We start from the raw sequence: 21,184 nt of genomic DNA on the forward strand, positions 1-21,184 counted from the left end.
TATTTTAAATTTTAATACAATCTTACTTATATATATAAAAATCATTTTTGATTAAATAAATGCAGCCTTGGTGAGCAGAAGAGGCTTACAAAAAATCTTACTGAAACAAACTTTTCAATAGTAGTGTAATAAATTAGTATAAATTAAAACTGTAAATGTGAATTTGTTTCTTATTGATCTGAAAAATCTTTTAGTGTAAAAGCTTCTGCTTGAGATTGACAAATATATTAATTTTGCCTATGCATGCATTTCTATACATGACTAACATTTTAATAAATTAAAAAAATAAAATGTTTGAATGGATGGAGTTGGATTGTCCATGATGCATGTAAACTCCTTGAATAATGTTTAAAAATCCTAGGATGCACCTTGTGAATCGGGGAGTGAAAGTGGTGAGATGAGAAGCACAAATTGAAGTATGGGAATTATTTCGTAGTTTGATGACTTAAACTGCTAAAATAGCACTGTACAGGACATCAGTACATCCAAAGTACATCCAAAACAGTACATCTAAAGTTTTGTACATTTGATGCATTCTGAGTAAGCAAATAATGAATAATGCACTTCCTGCTGTGTCTGCTATCAGAGACGGAGGAGAAGGCCAAACGAGAGCAGGAGGAACAGCAGGAGGCAGCAGCAGAAAACCAGGAGTGCAAAAAAGACCCAGAGATGTCGGGACCAAAGAAAGACAAGGGGGGAGAGGACGACCCGGAGCCAGGGGGGGTAAATGGACCCCCAGAAGAAAGTCCCAATGATGAATCAAATAACGAAGAGGCACATCAGAAATTACAGAATGGTATTGTGTTCAATGGTATAACTCAGGTGTTACTTTTAGTATTGACTGCCCTCTGGTGGATAATTAGAGTAAAAAGATATATTTGTTTAAAAAAAAGTCACTTTAGAAATAGAAGGTCAATTAGTCCATTGTTTTAATTTGGTATGCATATTGTTACTCAGTGTACCCTGAGAATATGCATACTTGTGCACAGTACTTGTCAATATATATAGGGGAAGGGGAAGAGAGAGGGGGGCGGGATCAGGAAAGGTCAGCAAGCTGGGACTCAAACTCGGGAAGCTGTTTTTTTTTTTAAGTAGTCAAAGTAGTATTGTATTATGCCATTTTGAAAATGTTTTACTGTAGTGCTACAGTGTGTGTGGTGATGTCTGTTCATCTCTAATAATCTGATGTCTGTAAACAGGAGAAGTGTCTGAAGAGGCAGAATCACCAGCAGATGAAGACAAGAGAAGACTCGATGGTAAACACACACCTTTATTCTGTAAGAGAGACTTCTGTTGCTTTATTACATGCTGTAGCTACTTGCAGTGACACTAACAACATACTGTATTAGACAATTCATGTCTGAATGTTAATGCATCAAATAAAAAAATATATATATAAAAACAAGTGGAATTTTTAAAGAAAGATAGACAAACATTTTACAAAAATAAGTTTGGGGTCAGCAAAAAAAAAAAAAAAAAAAAAAAAGCAAAAATGCATTAAAGTGACAGTAAAGATTTATATTTCAAGTAAATGCTGTTTTTTTTTTTTTTTATATTAAACATATATATATAAAACAGTTCTTTTAAATTGTAATAATATTGCACAATAATGACTATTTTTATAGTATTTTTCATCAAATAAATGCAGCGCTGGTGAGCATAAGAGTCTTCTATTATATTTATAAAACTGTACCGACCCCAAATTTGTGAATGTTTAGGTCATATAGGACTGTTTGGACACTTGTGTGAATTTGTGGGGAACAAGATGTTTACATCCACTAAAAATCACCAAAACACCAATTTTGACAACTGACGTTTAACAAAAGACATTGAGATTTAAAAAATGTTTGTGCAGGAGCATCCAAGACATGCAGTTACTTGATAATGCAGTGACATTCAGGGATTTTTCAGTATAACTTTTTTGCTTTTTCCCCATGTCTGATGCGTTCTTCTGCTGATCTAAATGTCTTCAATCTGCTTTTAACAGAAAGTGCAAATGCCTAGAGTGACTTCCAGTGGTGTCTGGAGACACAGAGCGGTGAACTTGCCATCAGGACAGAGTTCAGTTCTGAAGGTCCATGGCGCCCTCTATAGGACACGGTTAATGCTTACATCACTTTTTGTTCAGCCTCTATCCCTTCCAAATCTCCAGACTTTCTTAAGATTGATCTATCTGAATGAGGAAGGACAAAACAGACGACAGACACCAGCTGCTTTTGTCTGGTCTGTTTTATTTACAGAACCAGATTTCCTTCCCAAAGCTTTAAAGTCCAATGGTTGCATCCACTTAGAAAAGCATGCAGCAGCTTAACGCAAGGATTCTTATTAAAACCTCCATTTCAAATACTTTCTAGTTTCTCCGCATTTGAGCAGCCTTGCAGACGGACTGCTTGATGTGTGTGTGTGTAAATCTGAAACTGTGATTTATATCTAAATGTACATGCACATATAAACTGTAAATAACTAATCTTAGCAGCAGTTGCACCTGTGAACAATATTCGGCTTTTGACAACAGCGATGTTGTGTTCAGCTGTTTTAAATGCGCTCTTCCTGACATTGACTGATGCATTTCAGCAAACATGCTCTGATGTAATATCTGCCTCCGACACACGTTTGTTCACCTCATCTGCTAATAGAGGTTACGTATATCAAACCTTGAATATGTATATGTATTACTATTGTAAATTACTGTCTGCATTTAGCTCAGAGCTTTTATAACTTATGAAGCCGTACAAAGTTGGCAGTATTTCCTTTTTCTTGTGTGCGGCTGTGGAGTAGAAAATGCCTGATTCAACCTAAGATTTTTTCTTCTCTCGCTTACCTTCGGATGCCTTTCTTCATGTAGTCTTTCTGAAAAAGGAATGTCTTCTACAGAAACACACAAACTAGCAGTCACCGTAGAAGATGTAAGTCTTATAACTGCCCATATAGTAGTGTGTAAGTCATAGCCATATCACTGTGCTCGCTCCGCAATACCTGGATATTACGCCGTATGTCATTTGTACTGGTTTCCTGGAGGTTTGTGACAAGCTTTTCTCTGTCCTTTGAGCAGGTCATCTCAAGAAACCTGAAGAGAACATGTCCAGGTCATGTATCACCCTGAAATCAAACATAATCAGATAGGAAATGACATTTTTGCATGACGAAAGGAACCCAGTTTTTAGGACTATAAAGAATGTGGAATACAATGATTGCATTAGATAAATGAGCATAAATTGAAGGCCATAAAAAAACACACACACTGTTCAAAGGTTCTGGGTCAGTACATTTTTTTTATATATAATATAAGTTTCTTGCTGCATTTGTGTGATGAACAATGCAGTAAAAACAGTAATATTGTGAATTTTTTTAGTTTTCTATTTTAGTGTTTTTTTTTTTTTATTATTAATTTATTCCTGTGATGTGCAGCTGAATTTTCAGCATAATTACTTCAGTCTGCAGTGTCACATGATCCCTCAGAAATCAGTCTAAAATCATATTTAATTGAAATCACAATCTTTGTAAACAGCTGATTATATATATATATATATATATATATATATATATATATATATATATATATATATATATATATATATATATATATATATATATATATATATATATATATATAATATATATATTTTTTTTTATTAATTGGAAAATGTGGTTTATTGTCATAAAATATGCTTCATAACCCAAAATATAGCTTCTGATTTATTTTGATTTCAGGGTTAAATGTGACCTGTATATATGTTCTTGACAGCTTTCCCGAGGTTCAATCAATTTTATATTCAGCATTCAGGAACTAGTCTGTTAACTGAAACATTTAACTCGGTTCTTTTTGTTTCTTCTGTGGTTTCTCTGAATGAGTGAGTCTGAGATGGGATGTGTGACTGGATAAACGTATGCATTCACAGCGATGATGTGTTTTGTTTTCTGAGTCAAGTTGAGCTTCTGCATTGTATTTTATTTGTACAAAATCTGTAAAATTCTGTGTTGCATTTATACATATTATTTACCAGAGTTATTAATGTATAAAAAATATTTATTCCCCCTTTCAAAATTAATAGCATTGTTTACCCTGACAAAATGCGAGTAAGTAATAGATATGCATATCTTCTGAAATGAAGCAAACTGTAATTTGATTATATGGGTCACATGATTTAGTTTGCCTTCTCGTGGTTTACAGTAAAGCTGAGATGATGCTACAGCATGTGTGTGTGTGTGTGAGTGTGTGTGTGTGTGTGAGCTGATCATGTTCAGTTTGTTAAAGTTGACACTGTGATCTTTAGTGTCTAGCCGTCCCCATGATGTCTGTTTTTGTGCAGGACGCAGAGAAAGAGAAAATGCTCTGTGTCTGTTCACGCATGATTCACAATAAACATCAACTTAAAGGGCTCAGAACAAACGTGCTGCTGTTTTTGTGTCTAAAGTGTGTGTATAATTTGAGAAGAAACAGGAATAGCTCTTCCATAAATCCTATTCAGTTACCATTTACTCTTCCTCTTTTAATTTACAAACCCATATGACTTTCTTTTGCGCAACACACCTAAATTTGAGGTTTATATATTTGAATTATGTATTAAATTTCCATCCATTTGGATCACACAGTTAATGTGATGCATATTTGTCAGTCATACATAAATGAAATGCGATAAGAAACAGGTTAGATTTCTGGCATTGTTTATTATTAACTAGTTGCATCTATTTTAATATAATTAATCATATTTAGAATAGAATCTGCATAAATCTATTCGCTGTGTAAAGTTAAAATTGGATTTAGTGATGATAACTAAATAAATCTTTAAAACACATTCAATTTATTAGTACCATAACAGTAATCTCAACTGTTTGATTTATGCGAAACTCACAATTATGCATCACATTTAATTTATTAGTTCATGGATATTGTATATGCAATTCAAAATCACGTCTTGAATTTAGACCTAATATTTTTGAATGCAAAAAGCAAGATTGCGTGTGCATATGTACCTATTGCAACTATATTGTATCGATTCAGAAGACTAAATGTAGTGCATATAGACTACATTATGATGATTTTATAGTGTGTTTAGGTCCTTGTTGGCTCTAACTGTTTTTATGGACAAGAGCAGCATGCACTTTCTACTAAACTTCTCATTTTGCGTTCAACAGAATAAACATATGAGTGTCATAAGTCATATGAGGAGGCTCGAGGTTGAGCAAATGATGAGGAATCTTAATTTTGAGATAAATTCTTCCTATTAAAAGTGCTATAACTTGCGGAAAGTTCTGCCACTAGGTGTCACTGTTATTATGAGAGAACCATAGACTGGATGGAGATTTTCTCTAATAAGGAAGGGAACGCTTATACGCGCGCAGTATACACTGATAGATTATACTCTCAATTTATGAAAAAGATCAGCGTCAACCTCTAGTTTTGTATTCCTCAAAAGAAATAAACCTACACAGGTTCGGGACAATTTGGTGAGTAAATGATAATGGGAATAGGGATCCTTTTAACTAGTATTATTATTATTAACAGTACTGAAAGAAAATCTGCCACTAGGTGGCCCTGTTAAATGAAGGAAAGTAGCATGAAGACCACACATGTATAGATCGAGGCCGCCGACAGATCAGGCTCTTGTCTTCACGACAACAATATCTATACTTCATGTTGAGCATAAATATAAAGCCTACTGATAAAGGACACCGTCAACAGTATTGACGGCAAAATAGACTATAGCACTAATCGGACGGGACTAGTTTTCTAAACTACGTTTGAGTTTCGATTCTTATCACCTGACGTCTGTATTTTCATGTACCAATTCGGACGGGACTAACATCTCCATGTTTATTACAGAGATGGGAGGGTCTGATTTGTGCATCTGGGCGTCACAGAGATCACGCGCTCCCTATGCGTGCATTGCATTCATTCAGAATGATTGCCTAAGTATTATTACACAATAAATACTAAATGGCTAGTATAACAAAACCATGTTAATGTGTGGTTCCTTTAGTTTAACTTGTTTTCCTTTTTTTTAATTAAATGTAATTAAAACATTATGTAACTGAGTATATAAATGAACGTGAGTAATCTTATCTGATGCTGATATTACAATAGCCGGTATTAACAGTTTACGTGATCTTGCTCTTGATTTTATTATTATTATTTTATTATTTATTTGCTATACAAACATCCGCGCGGAAAGAGCATATGGTAAAAAAAAAAAAAAAAAAAAAAAAGAGCATCTATGGTAATTCACGTTGGCCAAAACACACAAGGAAACGCGTTGTGAAATAAAATATCACCGGTGTTCTGTCGATTTGTCCTACGCTGTCAGATTTTCCTACCTCCCACCAAAACAGTGGGTAGTACAATTCCACAACGAAAATTCTACTGTAAAGTTATGGTTTATTAATGTCTACACCTATCACAACCCTAATCATACCCTTACAGTACTGCAAATACAGTAATTATGTGTTATATTCGCGGTTGTAGCTAAAATGGATACAGTTACAGGAAACCAACAATAAATATTATTTTCTACCAATTAGATTGCGTTTTTATTAAAGTCTACAACTACCCCAGCCCTAAACCTACCCTTACAGTCATGCAGATACATTAAATATCGTTGTTTAGCATGAGACAAAGGACGCGATATTGATGTGCGCGTGCGCAGTAAACCCGCGTAGGAAAATCTGACAGGGTAGGATAAAATGTCAGGACACCTGTTATCACAGACATTCGCATTCGGATGGGATTAGTTTTCTCAGAGGATCACTGAGTTTGCTGAAAAACAGTGGGTAATTTGCTCTGGAATTATCACGAGGTTGTGTGAGAAAAACACAGACGTGGCAGATTCGGACGGGATTAAAATCACCAAGTAGTACACCTGTGAAACGCAGATTTCTCTAACGACCCCCTGTAAAACTAGTCCCGTCCGAATAGGGCTTAAGTTTGACAGGTGCAATATTTGAAAATCGAAAATTATTAATTTATTTTTTTAAATTACATTTATATCTGAATATATGTCAGAGTTCGGAGAAGGTTCGCGAATCATTTAGTTCGGGAGTTCGGAGCTGGATCGCGAATCATTTGAGTCAGTTCGTGAGTTCGGAGTGGGATCGCGAATCAATTGAGTCAGTTTGGGGATCGCGAATCATTTGAATCAGTTCGGGAGTTCGTAGCGGGATCGCGAATCATTTGAGTCAGTTATGGGGATCGCGAATCATTTGAGTCAGTTTGGGAGTTCGGAGCGGAATCGCGAATCATTTGAGTCAGATCGGGAGTTCGGAGCGGGTTCGCGAATTATTTGAATCAGTTTGGGGATCGCAAATAATTTGAATCAGTTCGGGAGTTCGGAGCGGATTCGCGGATCATTTGAATCAATTCGAGATTTCGTAGCGGGTTCGCGAATCATTTGAGTCAGTTCGGGAGTTCAAAGCGGGTTCGCGAATCATTTGAGTCAGTTCGGGAGTTCAAAGCTGGTTCGCGAATCATTTGAGTCAGTTTGGGGATCGCAAATCATTTGAATCAGTTCGGGAGTTCGGAGCGGATTCGCGGATCATTTGAATCAATTCGTGAGTTCGGAGCGGGATCACGAATCACGAAAGATTCGTGCTCATAAATTTTCAAATTGGCCATAACCTTTCATTTGTTGTGGCTAACTGGGGTGGCAAGGCTTTCTTTAATGCCACCCTATGCCACCCCGGTAGATCCGCCCCTGTTTACCTGGTTCCTTTGCTCATTGTACAGTATCAATCAAGAGAAATGTGAGACAAAATTGTCTAATATAAGTGTACGGTTGCTTCTTAGGAAGTTATTGTGTTTGTTAGTTTTAGTTTAAGACTAGTCCATCATATATATGTGGAGTTGTAGCATTTTGGGGCCTGGCAGAACAAAACTTTAACAGATTAAAAACAGCACTAACAAAACCCGACATAGCAGCATAACACCTCCCTTACACCATATTCAATTTTCACACAGCAAACATGTTGAAGTGAAAATGATCATCAGCACATCAAAGCAGATGATTGAATGTTGCGTGTTTAAGAGTCCCCATCTACCTCTATATTATGAATATTTTGGATAGTAAATAATGTATGTGACACTCATACATAATATAGTCATGTACAGTAAGTCTTATGTTTATCATTTTAAATTCATAGCTGTTACAGTGATACATATATGAATCACATTCATCCTGGTGGTCAGCACATTGAAAGTGGCTTTTGAAGAGGAATATTGTAATTAAGGGGGAGTCATCATAGCAACAGGATATATGGAAGGTTTGAGTGATTTGTGGTATTTTTTTTTCTTGCATTAAATCACATTTATCAGTGAAATTAATAATGAATGCAAATATTTGTTGTGAAACTGGAAAGATTTTATTTGGTAACTTACTTCAAAACAAGAGCAAGTGCATCTGCAGCCTACTCTCAATTACCACAGACAACAACTTTGTTTTACTTTGTCTTTTTTTACTTTATTTTACTTTAGTATTTAAGCATTTAGCAGATGCTTTTATCCAAAATCACTAATAATAAAGGAACATAAGCAAATTCTCACGTAGTCAGTATTATTCATAATATACAATGTTGTATTATAAAGACTAGGTAAATTAAAAAATAAATACAATTTTCATTACTTAAATTGAATAAAATGGAATATAAATTCTTAAAAACTATACACATTAAAAAACTACATTTAATGTAAAAAAAATCATAAAACCTATGAACTATAAAAATATAATAAACAATGCAGCACAATTGTTAGTTTATCTAAAGTCATTTTTGCTTTTTAATATGGTTGAACCGGATCATCGAAGGTCAGCAGCAAAGACATTAGTTAATGAAATGGAATTAGATACATTCGTGTTATTTAACATTTTTAATTATTACAGGTTTGCCTCATATTCTTAGTTTGCATTTCACGGTTTTAATTCATTTTGATGAAAACTAAATCAGTTTTCACTTTCGATTTCTCCTAATATGGGGACAGGAGACTCAATAAATAGGAAAACAAAGTAACTGTCCTTAACTTGAAAAAGTAACACTGAATATAAGCGATTTCATCAGAGCCTAATTTTAATGTGTAAATATTGCATCCAGACTTCTGAAACAGTAAGTATTTTTATGTATTCTAGTGCAATGTCTAGCCCCACAGACTTATGTTGTATTTGAAAAGAACCCACAGCATTCCCTTAAATGTGTCTTGAACATTTGACAATTGCTTAAATAATAAATAGAACTAGTACACATACAGAGATGAGTATGCAAACACAAAGAGTCCAAATGAATGAGTCCCTGTCAAATGAAGCATAGCCTCAAGAGATTTGTTCTCATCGTGAGTATATTCAGCAAACTAAAGTGCAGATGCTGTGGTATGATTGACAGCTGATGTCAGCCAGCCACTGATGAACCAGCATTTCCTGTTCCAAAGCAGCTCTGGTGCCATCATTTGCTGGCAGTGAGTCAGAGAGAGAAGCTAAGGCTGCCAGTACACACGACCTGATAAGAAGGGTCTGATTATTGAGCTGCTGAGAGCAGGGAGAGCAGCCCAGAGATCTCAGCAGGCAGAGAGCAGAACAGTTAACCCAACCAAATGTTATACACTCATCACTGGCACACTATACTGAGAGCACAATGCTTGTGTGCTAGGAAGATAAAAATACTTTGCTAATAAAAAAAAAAGATTAATTGTAAAATTCAATAATACTTATTACATATATTTAATATTTAATGATTGGTGATGTTTTAAAAACTAGAATAAATTATAAATATTACACAATAATATAGAAAATAACATCTTAAATATCTAAATAATAATGAGCAGTTTTATTATTGTTAATAATATTTTTTTATCATATTGCATATTAAAAACTACATATTTTCATTCTGTAATTAAAATAATAATAAAAATTATTTAATAAGTTAATAACAGTTTTACACTAACAGTTTTTTATTTTTAAAATACTTTTAATAATCATAGTAGTTTAATAATATTGTTGTTATTATTATTATTTTATAATGTATAAAACTGTTATAAAATATAAAACTAATATTTTCATTTAGTTTTTTTCTTAGTTTTTTTTCTTCTTAATAAACATATTGAGAAGATTGTATTGTATTTTTCATTTATATAAAAAAATAGAAGAAGTGTAACAAAGAATTAATTAATAAATAAAATTCAGGAAATTCAAACCACGTCAAATATTAAGTATTTTAAATAAAAATTAAAATACATTATTCTATAAATCTATTTTCTTCTAGTTAAAATAATAATGCATTGTACTATTGTATTGTATTCTATTCTAAATGAATAAATATAAATAACATTAACAATTAATGAATTAAAACCACATGTCAAATACTTAATATATACCCTTATTTTTATTTGAAATCAAATTAATAAAATAAATGGACTCCGGAGGATTATTTTGAGATTCGATTTGATGAATTTGTGTTGAGAGGTCAGAAAATGGACATAATAAGGGATTCATGATATGATATCACAGAACCATATTTCTAAACAAATGAAAATGAAAATCTGCAGGTAATATATATATAGGTGTAGTGATATATCTGTCATGTCAAAAACATCTTTCATGTTAATAAAAGATAGATGTTATGTACTGTAGATATATTTGAATTCAAAAAATGTAAGAAGCAGGTGTTTCTCCTTTATCTCAAACACCGATGCCATATTTCTCCTGTTTTTCTGATTCTTTAGCTCTTGTTAACATGCGATATTCACCCTACGGCAGAACATATGAATCCCTTTCACCTCTCCGATATATTTACATTGTACATTTTAATAACAAATAAATAATTCATGATTTCTGATTTCATGTTAATTAGTGCTGGTCTTCTCCATCTGTGTTTTCATGTTCTTAAGCCCCACTGAATATTTTATATATTTAATTTCTCATAGCAACGCTTGTTTAAAGCAGAATCACAAACTTCTCACTAGGAGAAACTTTTGCTTAATTGAATGACACACATAAAAGATCAACCTTTCCATATTTAACACCCTAAGCGTGTCTGCGTGTCTATCAGGAAATAAGACACCTCCAATGTGTGTGTGTGTTTGTTTGTGTGTGACCATCGCTATGTTCGGCTCACACCTTTCTCTCCATCTGAGGCTCCACCTGGGCAGAGTGGGCTGCTGGCATATGGGCCATGTAATTGGTAGAAACAGCACAGCTGTAGATGATGGTTCTGAGACCCAAAGTCCTCTAATCACGGCAGAATAACAGTGGCCAGCCAACCCGCTCGTCACTGTGTGTGTGTGTGTGTGTGTCAATCTGATTCTATCACCACTTCACCTACACTTAAAAACTGTAAGATTATTCTACATAAAAAACAATGTTCCAAGGTCAACCGGGAACTAAAGAACTTATAAACCATAAAAGTGAATCATGGGAATCTGGGATACCTGTTTGAAAACGGTCATGATTTATGCAATACCATTTTCCAATGTTATAGTTAGCTGAAACTAAAACAAATTTTAACTTTTTGTTTTGTTAATTGAAAAAAAAAATCTGATATATGAATGAAAATAGTGAATGTGTGTCATGGGAATCTTGGAAACTTGTTTGAAACATTCATCATTTTTTCTATTCTGTTTTTCAACCAGCGTTTATTATTGTTAATTAAAACTAAAACTATTAAAAAAGTTGATTAAAATACATTGTAAATAAAATATAAATATGAGGTGAAAAACTTAAAATTAAAAAGCTTAAAAATTGTAAATGTTGCTTTGGCAAGTAATTGAAGTGAAATATTTTTATCTGAAATATATAAAAAAAAAAAAAATTCATTAAAGCGAAGTAGAAATCTAAATAATAATAATACTCATAATAAATAGCAAAATCACATAAAAAAATACTTTAACATTAAAAAAAAATGCTAATTTAAAATATGCATAAATACTATAACAGCATAAAATAACACTTTTCCCAAAACTCTTGAAAAACTTACATTTAAAAAGTGTAAAGATTGTAAATGTTGCCTTGCAAATAACTTTAATATGTTTAGTAGAATTGAAAATGCTAAAATTAATAAAACACAAAAATGTGTTAAACATATGAAATATATGAAAAAACTATTTCTTTGCACTCTCAGATTGCAGATTTTCAAATACTGTATTTGTATCTCGGCCAAATATTGTCCGATACTAATAAAGCATACATCAATGGAAAACTTATTTATTCATTTTCATGATGTATAAATCAAGAAATGGACCCTTATGACTGGTTTTGTGGCCCAGGGGTCACATATTAGTTTTGGAACAACAACATTGGGAATAAATAACACAAGTGTGAAATATTACACCTTAATAGAAAAAGTACACCTTAAAGTACACCTGGAGTGGCTCAGAGGAATTCCAAAGAAAACAAACACAGCGTGAGGATGTGAATTAAATAAGATTTCAAAATCCCATAAATGTTCTTTCTTAGTGATGTCTCTTGATAAGTAGATGAAGGAAAGATCACAGGAAGATCTTAAAACACCTTGAACAAGGAGACTGAAATCCAGCAGATGCACCTGTTATGATGTGAATCTCTGTTAAACGTCATTCTGATTGATCGTGTGTGTGTGTGCTGGAAATCAGGGTGCTTTTGGCATTTTGCAACACGGTAAAGGTGTTATTATGAGAAGTGAGGCGAGGGTGCGCCTGTCAGTAGTGTAGGTGTTAGTTAATGCCACTGCTAGAAACATCTGCAGGGAGAAAAGTGTCTATTTTTAAGAGGTTTACTCATGGAAAGGTACGGCACGCGCGTCTTTCTCTGACACATTCTCCTTTTTCCGCCTGCATAGATTGTCTGTGGCGGTGGCAGCTTCGGATCGGACCAGCAGTCGGAGTGTCACCTGTGATTCTGGCAGGCGCTTTGTCTCATCTCCATCTCGTTGTGAGAGTTCCAGCGCCTTCATTAGCAACTCGGCTCATCACACTGCCTTTAAACGCTGATAATGTGATAATTAAAACAGCTGACGAGCACGAGCTGTCATCGCTGTGGCAACAAAAAGCCTCATTTACAGGTGGAAGAATAGCAAAGCATCATCCTGGTTTGCCATCCGCCTCACGACACATATGATATAGCTGCTAAAAACCTGAGGAAAAATACTGGGTGGTACTGTGATTGAATCGGATGGAATGCCATTGTACTCTGATACATTTAAAAGTTTGGGGGGTTAATGTTTAAAAGAAGTCTCTTCTTCTCACCAAATCTGCATTTATTTGATCAAAAATACAGTAAAAACTTTAATATTGTGAAATATTATTACAATTCAAGATATACTGTTTTCTATTAGAACATTTATTCCTGTGATGCAAAGCTGAATTTTCAGCATCATTACTCCAGTCTTCAGCGTCACATGATCCAGAAATCAGTCTGACTTGCTGCTCATGAAACATTTCTAATCGTTATCAGTGTTGGGAACAGTTGTGTCTTTGCATTATTTCTTTATAAAAAAGGCTTACTGACCCCATACCTTTGAACAGTAGTGTACCGTGGTATGTCCATGGTGTCATCCAAAAATCATGGCACTATCATATTTTACCAGCTAACAGGGAATGTTCTCAGAACGTTTTGGTAAGTTTCTTTGAAGGTTATGAACAAACATTCTTCCATAAACGTTAATAGAACATTTATTCAAAGTTAAAAGATTTATTTATTTATCTATTTATTTGATGTTTTAGTTGGATGTTCATCTACTTTTTTAAATGTCACTTGTTCCAGAATCTTTAGAGAACATTCAAAAGTAACATTGCCATAGTACAAAAAAGAAAAAAAAAAAAAAAAATCTTATGTTTCCTCACCTTCCACATGACCAAGAAAAATTTAAATGTACAAAATACGGGGCATTTTGAACATTTAGAGAACATGTAGAAGTAATATTTTCATGACATAATGAGAATGTTAGCAAAATATTCTAAGAACATATTTTTGTTAGCTGGGTTTTTGTTATTAAATTAGTTTTATCGGATTCAAATTGTCAGAAGACATATCTGAAAGTTATTCCCGTTGGGATACTTCCCTACTTTCACCACGGTGTGTAACTGGACTCATGTTGAGCGTGTGTGAATCACTATAAGAGTATTAGGTGGCAGATAAATGCATTTCATCTTCCTCTCTCCATCTCTTTCTTTCAACTACACAATGATTTATTACCTGAAAAGACCAGAGAACTAATTAGTGGAGTAATTAATTAATTTAAATTTGCTTATTTGCATTTGCAATTAGTGCAGTCAAGTGATTAGTCTGAAATGAGGAGTTTGACTCATCAGATGCTGGTGTGAACTGGACCAGAACGTGCAGAATGCCAGCTGAGGCGTTTTGGGGGCAGAGTGTGAATGAACGTGTGTGTGTGTGTGTATGCGTGTGTGTGTGTGTGTGTGTGCGCGTGTGTCCAACTGTTTGCATTTTGGGGACTGCCCTCTGCTGAACAGAGAAATACTTACTGGAAAAGTAGTAGTTGGTCTGCAATATGATTTAGGGACGATGAAGCGTAAACTAAACACAGCTGCACTTCTAACAGTCTTCTCGCAAGACTGCACTACAGAGATTCATAGTTGTCATACACTGTGGGCCTAAACTACAGTAGCACTTAACATTACAGTATCTAACACCAGCATAACCATGGTTCTACCATGTTGGGGAAGTTCATCTTTTTCTTTAAAAAAAAAAAAAATGTGATATGTGATATAGTGGAGACCAGGGCGCATATATATATATATATATATATATATATATATATATATATATATTTGCATAAATCATAATAGACAAATCAATACATTAAAAAAGCCACAGGTAATATGGGTAAAACATATACTGAGAACATAATTGATCATTTCATTTAAACCTGTCTTCATCATATGTTCTTGTCTCTCAGTGTATTGATTGTGTTTATTTGTTCACTCAATAAATAGGGCAAAAAAAAATGTATTCACATAAATGAACCTGACTGAAATTTAAACTCAAAACGTTCCTGGAGTGCCAGTGTATCCACTAGCCCCGTTCTCCTTGAAATATCTAAATATCATAATTACCTTCACTGTTAAGTGAGAGTTTGACTGAATACATGCGAGACAGTGCATCATGACAGAATTCATTCTTTGCTCTGTTTACCGACTGAATGCTCCTCGACACGTATATGCATGCAGGCTGTTATTCATATGTAGGAGTGCAGAGATTTTAGGTAATATCTGAGCATTTATTATCCATCAGACGACTCTATAACACGCATTGGTGAACTGATTTGTTCTTGCCTGCAGCACCCGTCGCCCTATAATCAAATAGCTTTAAAGTCTAAATCATTTAGTCGTCTCTACACTGCTATTGCCGCAGCAGAACTGGCATTAATCTCTCTCTCTTTCCTTCTTAACTCGGAGTTTTTTGACGGTAAATGAGAGCCTCCCGGTGCCCATTACCGCGCGCACCAGATGATGAGAGCCGAATGAAGGTCCCCAGAGAGCGCGTCACGTGACCAACAAAACGTCAGTGGCAGATGGCATGGGTACCAGCGCTGGTGCCTGGCATGGGTGTCATTTCTCTGTGAAAGAGGGAGAGGGAGAGGGAGATTAAAGGAATTCTTACAGCTTCACATCAAGCACATGGGAGGTAGCTCTGCGCGTCGCGAGGAGTCCGAACATGCGAGCTGAACACTGACAGAAACAGGTGAGCCATGGAAAGCCAGTCTGCTTAAAAGAATCAATTTGGGCATGCATGTGTTGTTGTTGTGTTTATTGTTACAAACAGTCACGCGCATGGCTCCAGTCTTTTCTGCCGTGCAAACAATGTACTATGGCATGGTCTTGAGTTCGTCGTTGCTATTTTGTAATTTCTATTTTGTAATTGTGGTTAGTCTGTGTAAGGAGCAGCATCGGCCAGTTTAACCAATTAGAAATAAGCTACATGAAATCAATATAGCTACATGACCGCCACCCTACTGAGATGACAACAGAAAATGTAATGCGTTGAGTATAATGAAATTTAACTAATTTTGAGTTTGATTCTGATACAGTTTCACGTATTTGATATGTGATCATGTTAATAGATGTTCAAACCACAATATGTGTCATCTGAATCAGCAGGTTATCGTTTGATTTGATGTGTAACATCCACATAAGATTTATATATAAAAATAAAAACTAGAAACATCATATAAGTCCAGAAGGGGTATATTGTAACATTTTTCAATGTATGTGTATTAGAAGCCATCAACGAATAACATAAACAGCCTGTAGGCCTAGATTTCAAAGACAAACACGTTCTGATGTGTTTTTACAGTTTTTCTGCACGTGATATCTTTATTTTATCGGTTTTGAACGAAAATGTCTACATGCTAAGTTACAGTGTTTGTTTAAATGCATATTTTTTGTGATGATCCTTTAGTTTGATTACCCCAATAATGCACAAAATACAGTGTATTTACATATTACAAATTGTTTAAAAATGGCACTCTTTTTATTTGCAACTTATAGGCTACATTTTAGGAATAAATCTGTAATAGATAAATATAAATAATAAAGTCTGAAACTTATTTTGAAACATTTGTACATACTAACATAGTCTCGTTTTGGTTTTATGAATTTCTTAAGATAAAAAACAGCAGCTTAAAATGTCACATTAGTTAATACTGTAGAGCAAAACGTTCAAGTGTCTTCAAGTAATGCTAATCACAGACTGGCTTTAGTCATAAATCCAAAACCACTATTTTTTTTTTTTTTTTTATGTTTCGATTTTTTTTTTGAGTAACCCATGGCAATTGACGTCTTGTCTGCTTTATTTCGTTGTTAATTTTGTCCTCAAGCAGGGACGATGCTAACCGTGCCATTTGAAGACCCAGACATGATGCGCGATTCTCAGTTTGGTGCCACCTTCACCCGTCAGGAGACACTCAACAGCGCCGAGTTCAAGGAGACAGAGGACGACAACACGGACAGAGAAGAGGAGGAGAGAGAGGAGGACGAGAACGGTGTCCCGAAGAAGAAAGGTCCGCGTAAAAAGAAATTCTCCGACGGTCACAACGACCGCGTCAAACTGCGCCGGCAGGAAGCGAACGCGCGCGAGCGCAGCCGCATGCACGGACTCAACGACGCGCTCGAGAGCCTGCGTAAAGTCGTGCCGTGCTACTCCAAGACGCAAAAACTCTCCAAGATCGAGACGCTGAGGCTGGCCAAGAATTACATATGGGCTCTGTCTGAGACTCTGAACGCGGGAAAGAGACCCGACCTGCTGGCGTTCGTGCAGACCCTGTGTAAGGGCTTGTCACAGCCGACTACTAACTTGGTTGCTGGTTGCCTGCAGCTGAACGCCAGAAATTTCCTCACGGATCACAACGGGGACGTGTCGTTCTCTGGCAGGCCTCAGTACGATTCTATGTACGCTTATCCTAACGCAGAGATGGCCACGCCCCCTGGCCTCAGCTCCGGGCCCCGCGACGGCGTCAAGCCGTTCCGACCGTACAACTATTATGCGTCCTATGAGTCCTACTACGACAGCGCCTCTCCAGAGAGCAGCAGCCCTCATTTCGACGGCCAAATGAGTCCCCCGATTAATTACAATGGGATTTTCTCTCTTAAAAAGCACGAGGACCAGGTCGAGTACAGTAAGAACTGCCACTACGGGATGAGATACTGTAACGTTCCCGGTCGGGGCTCCATGTACCGCGTTTCCCCAGACAGCCATTTTCCTTACGACTTACATCCCCACAGCCAATCATTCCAGAGCCAGGACGAATTAAACACGGGTTTCCATAATTAAAAGCGATGCCAGTTACACGAATCTGTTAATTAATTAGTGCTTGTTGCTGATGGTTTTCGTTTGCTTTGGATACAAGATATTAAAAAAAACTAAAAAACAAAAACAGTTATACCTATTTATTTCAGACATCATAGACTCTTAATAATAAAGGTAGGCTACATGGTTCTTCACAGCGATGTAATAGAAGAACCATTTTTATTTCCACAAAAAACATTAAGTCAAAGGTTATTTCAAAGACCATATCTTTTTTACCTGTTATAATCTGAAGAACCTTATTTCGTCATTTTATTTTCGTCAACATTTTGTGAAACAGAAAGGCTCTTCAGAGGTTCCTTATGGAATCATTTAGACAAAAAAAGAAAAAAAGGTTGTGGCATCGTGAAGCACCTTAATTTTTAATTGTATGATGCTCTTGCATTGAGGCGGGCTCTGGTTGCTCTGTTACAATCAATTAATAAAAAGAAGATGGATATTAAATTCTAAGGCTTTTCAAACAACAATACTTGTCTCATATTCTGTGCAAATGGATTTATTGGTGTGTTACAAGAAACACAAAATCAAAATAGCAATAATGGAACTATGCAACGCAGTTGAATATATATTACCTTGTAAATAACTTTACTGTGTGATTTTTCCTATTCGTTAGACTTCTGTGTCTGTCAACTCTATACTCAACTTTCAGACTGGTTCCGCTATTGTGATTTTGCTATGTAAAATGTTTTTCCCGCTGTTTATTTACTTTATTCTCTGAGGAGCGTCGGTCTTGTGAAAGATGTGAACTTGAGGAGCTCACTTCGATCAACTTGTCGAAATAAATCTTGAATGTGATCAGCTGTGTTCATGCTCTTTCTTGAGGAAGTGAGATGAAATATGAAAATTAATATGATTAATATTTGAAAATACTAGACAAAATCAACAGTTCAGTGGAAAAAAAATGCTACGATTTCAATCTCGACATGTATGTCTTGAAATATGAAATGTATTATTAAGTTGTCAGTTTCGAATCTGATGACAGAGGTAATAAAAAAATAAATAAATTAAAAAAAAACCCTCTGTCTTTATGGCTTATTCTAAATATTCCGTGACCGCACACTTTTTGTAAATCATGAACTTTATGCAATAAAAACGTACTTAAAATTCTCCAAGAACTGATACAAAAGAGTCTGACAGTCTGATACACTTAATATTGTTCGACATGATTTTGTGAGAGTTAAGGAAAAAGCAAAAAAACTTGAAATAATAAATATTCAAATTGCAATAGTTTGGATTTGACTTTATTTATATTTGGATATTAGTGCTCCATTGGGGTTTCAGCCTAAGCATGTTGAATTCATTATGATCACTTACGAGATTATTATTAATGTATGTTATCTAAATAACGGACTGTAGTTTTTTTTTTACAATTATTACTATTATTATTTAATAAAAATGTAACGAATTTATAGCTGCAGTTTATAGTTGTTGATTTCTTCAGATCAACAAGACAGGCTACATTCTGATGCCTGATAACACGTCTCGGAGAAGACAGTTGGGATGCATTGATTTATAATTAATATAACATTTTTTTGGAGTATTAATTTATCACTTATTGCATGTTTTATTATTATTATTATTATTATTATTATTATTATTATTATTATTATTATTATATATAGCCTGTTCCAAGTTTGTGTATCTTTGTAAAATGAAAAGACGAAATTCGATCAAGGTACAAGACTTCTGTTTTCTTCTTCGCATTATTTTTCTTCCTCATAGTATTTTTCTTCTCCCTCTTTTTTCTTATCCTTAATAATAATAATAATAATAATAATAATAACAACAGCGATAAACAAATAAAGTGATTTTTAAAGAGTCAAATGAATAGTTGAGGTCAGACAGAACTGACTTCAGAGTTTGACCTGCTGTCAGTAAACGCCACACACATCGGTACTTAAACTTGTCAGAGGATTTAAAATATTTAATAGATAATATAGAATTTGCATATATTTTTTTATTTTTTTAACATAAACAAAGAAATAACTAAATAGAAACACCATTCATTCCTCTGAATCTGAGCCGCTGAAAGCAGATACATGTCTGTCTAGATCTGTCCGCTGTATTTGTCACTGAGATTTAGTCTTCAAAAGATTCTTTATAGCCTACAGGTTGAAATTGACATACATTAAAATTATTGTAGGCAAGAATTATATTTGGAAAGTAAAAATACTTGTATTCAACCAGGTAACAATATATATATATATATATAGGCGGAACTAGCGCAGATCATAGTAACTGTATAGCTAATTTAAACATTGTTTGTTCATTTGGATGTAAAATGAAATTCATAAATAAAGCAAATAAATGCATAAATAAATTAGCAGTGGCGGTAAATGAAATCCATGCAGGTTTTTGCTCCTCTATGACATCATCTTGTCCTGCTCTGTTGCTGTGAGTGTGAAAATGTGTCTCTGTGTTTGACATGTGAATCTCTGGAGCTGGAAACCTCCAGGCCAAAAACACCATGCTTCCTCTCACACTCATCCTCTCCTTCAGTCAGCCTCTGACAGCTGCTCCCTGACAGGAGGTGTGTGTGTGTGTGTGTGTGTGTGTGTGTGAGGTCTGCAGGCAAACAGTCTCGGGGGTGAAGGTCTGAATGGTTGGCATGCATTTGCTCTCCTTAGACTGAGAGGTTAACCACGATTGTGCCCTCTTTCTCTCTCTTTCTCTAGTGGAGTCTATAGAGGTAAAGTATAGAGCAGCATATGGCAGATTCTGTGTGGGTGGCAGAGCCTGGAGCCTCAGTCTGGCTTTTATATGGCCAACGTTTTCACATTCATATCTGTTCTCCTTTATGAGTCCAAGCACCCATATTAAAATGCTATTCATAATGCATGCATATATGCATTTACATAAACACAGACAATCAACTTACTCTAAGTGAATCAATTAAGGAGTGGCTCATAATTGCACCCCATGGCTTAACTGTCAATATGTCACAAGTAAGTTTGTATTGCATTTAAAATACATTACAATGTACAGTATATGCCTCAAATCATGAGGTGCAATGTAAGCTAAGATTAATTGGCATATGTTTTACATGAAAATTATATTTAAGTTTTTATGCTTACACAATTTCATGTTTAATTCAATGCATTATTTGCCATTTCTTTGTAATTGTTTGTGAAATTTACTGGAAATTTCTGAGTCAAAATTGTTTAGATAGATAGAGATAGATATTATATTAACTAAATATTAAAGATAGACTAAATATACATATATTTTTTGCATAAAATGTGTTTTATTATTAATATTATTATTATTAATTAAAAGTAACTAATTAATGAATGTGTTTATTTTTATCATTCCATGGCAATTACAGAATTCATCTCTTCCGAATTCACTACATAAGTCTTGGAAAATTTTATCAGTGAGGATGAAAACACTTGTGAGTTTGAGAAATGAATTTA

General features: G+C 34.8%; 2 protein-coding genes across 5 annotated transcripts in view; both read left to right on the forward strand.

Moving 5' to 3' along the window:
- Nucleotides 1-3,264, forward strand: part of LOC113079951 (calcium/calmodulin-dependent 3',5'-cyclic nucleotide phosphodiesterase 1C-like) — a 70,014-nt gene extending 66,750 nt beyond the window's left edge. For all 3 annotated transcript variants that reach the window (XM_026252193.1, XM_026252194.1, XM_026252195.1), the window contains 3 exons: nucleotides 587-796; nucleotides 1,200-1,256; nucleotides 1,988-3,264. In XM_026252193.1, the coding sequence (XP_026107978.1) occupies nucleotides 587-796; nucleotides 1,200-1,256; nucleotides 1,988-2,004 (284 nt within the window). In that variant the 3' untranslated portion in view covers nucleotides 2,005-3,264. The remainder of the gene's footprint in view (nucleotides 1-586; nucleotides 797-1,199; nucleotides 1,257-1,987) is intronic.
- Nucleotides 3,265-15,335: 12,071 nt separating this feature from the next.
- On the forward strand, nucleotides 15,336-18,566 carry LOC113079952 (neurogenic differentiation factor 6-B-like). Of its 2 annotated transcripts, none has more exons than XM_026252197.1 (2): nucleotides 15,336-15,650; nucleotides 16,789-18,566. In XM_026252197.1, exon 2 carries the CDS (start codon nucleotides 16,794-16,796, stop codon nucleotides 17,736-17,738), a length of 945 nt encoding a protein of 314 aa, XP_026107982.1. In that variant the 5' UTR covers nucleotides 15,336-15,650; nucleotides 16,789-16,793; the 3' UTR covers nucleotides 17,739-18,566. The 2 variants fall into 2 exon arrangements, with proteins under 2 accessions (XP_026107982.1, XP_026107981.1); XM_026252196.1 differs by having other exon boundaries at nucleotides 15,338-15,650; nucleotides 16,786-18,566.
- The last annotated feature ends 2,618 nt before the right edge of the window (nucleotides 18,567-21,184 follow it).

The sequence above is a fragment of the Carassius auratus genome, unplaced genomic scaffold (assembly GCF_003368295.1).
Source record: "Carassius auratus strain Wakin unplaced genomic scaffold, ASM336829v1 scaf_tig00029891, whole genome shotgun sequence".
Classification (NCBI taxonomy): Eukaryota; Metazoa; Chordata; class Actinopteri; order Cypriniformes; family Cyprinidae; genus Carassius; species Carassius auratus.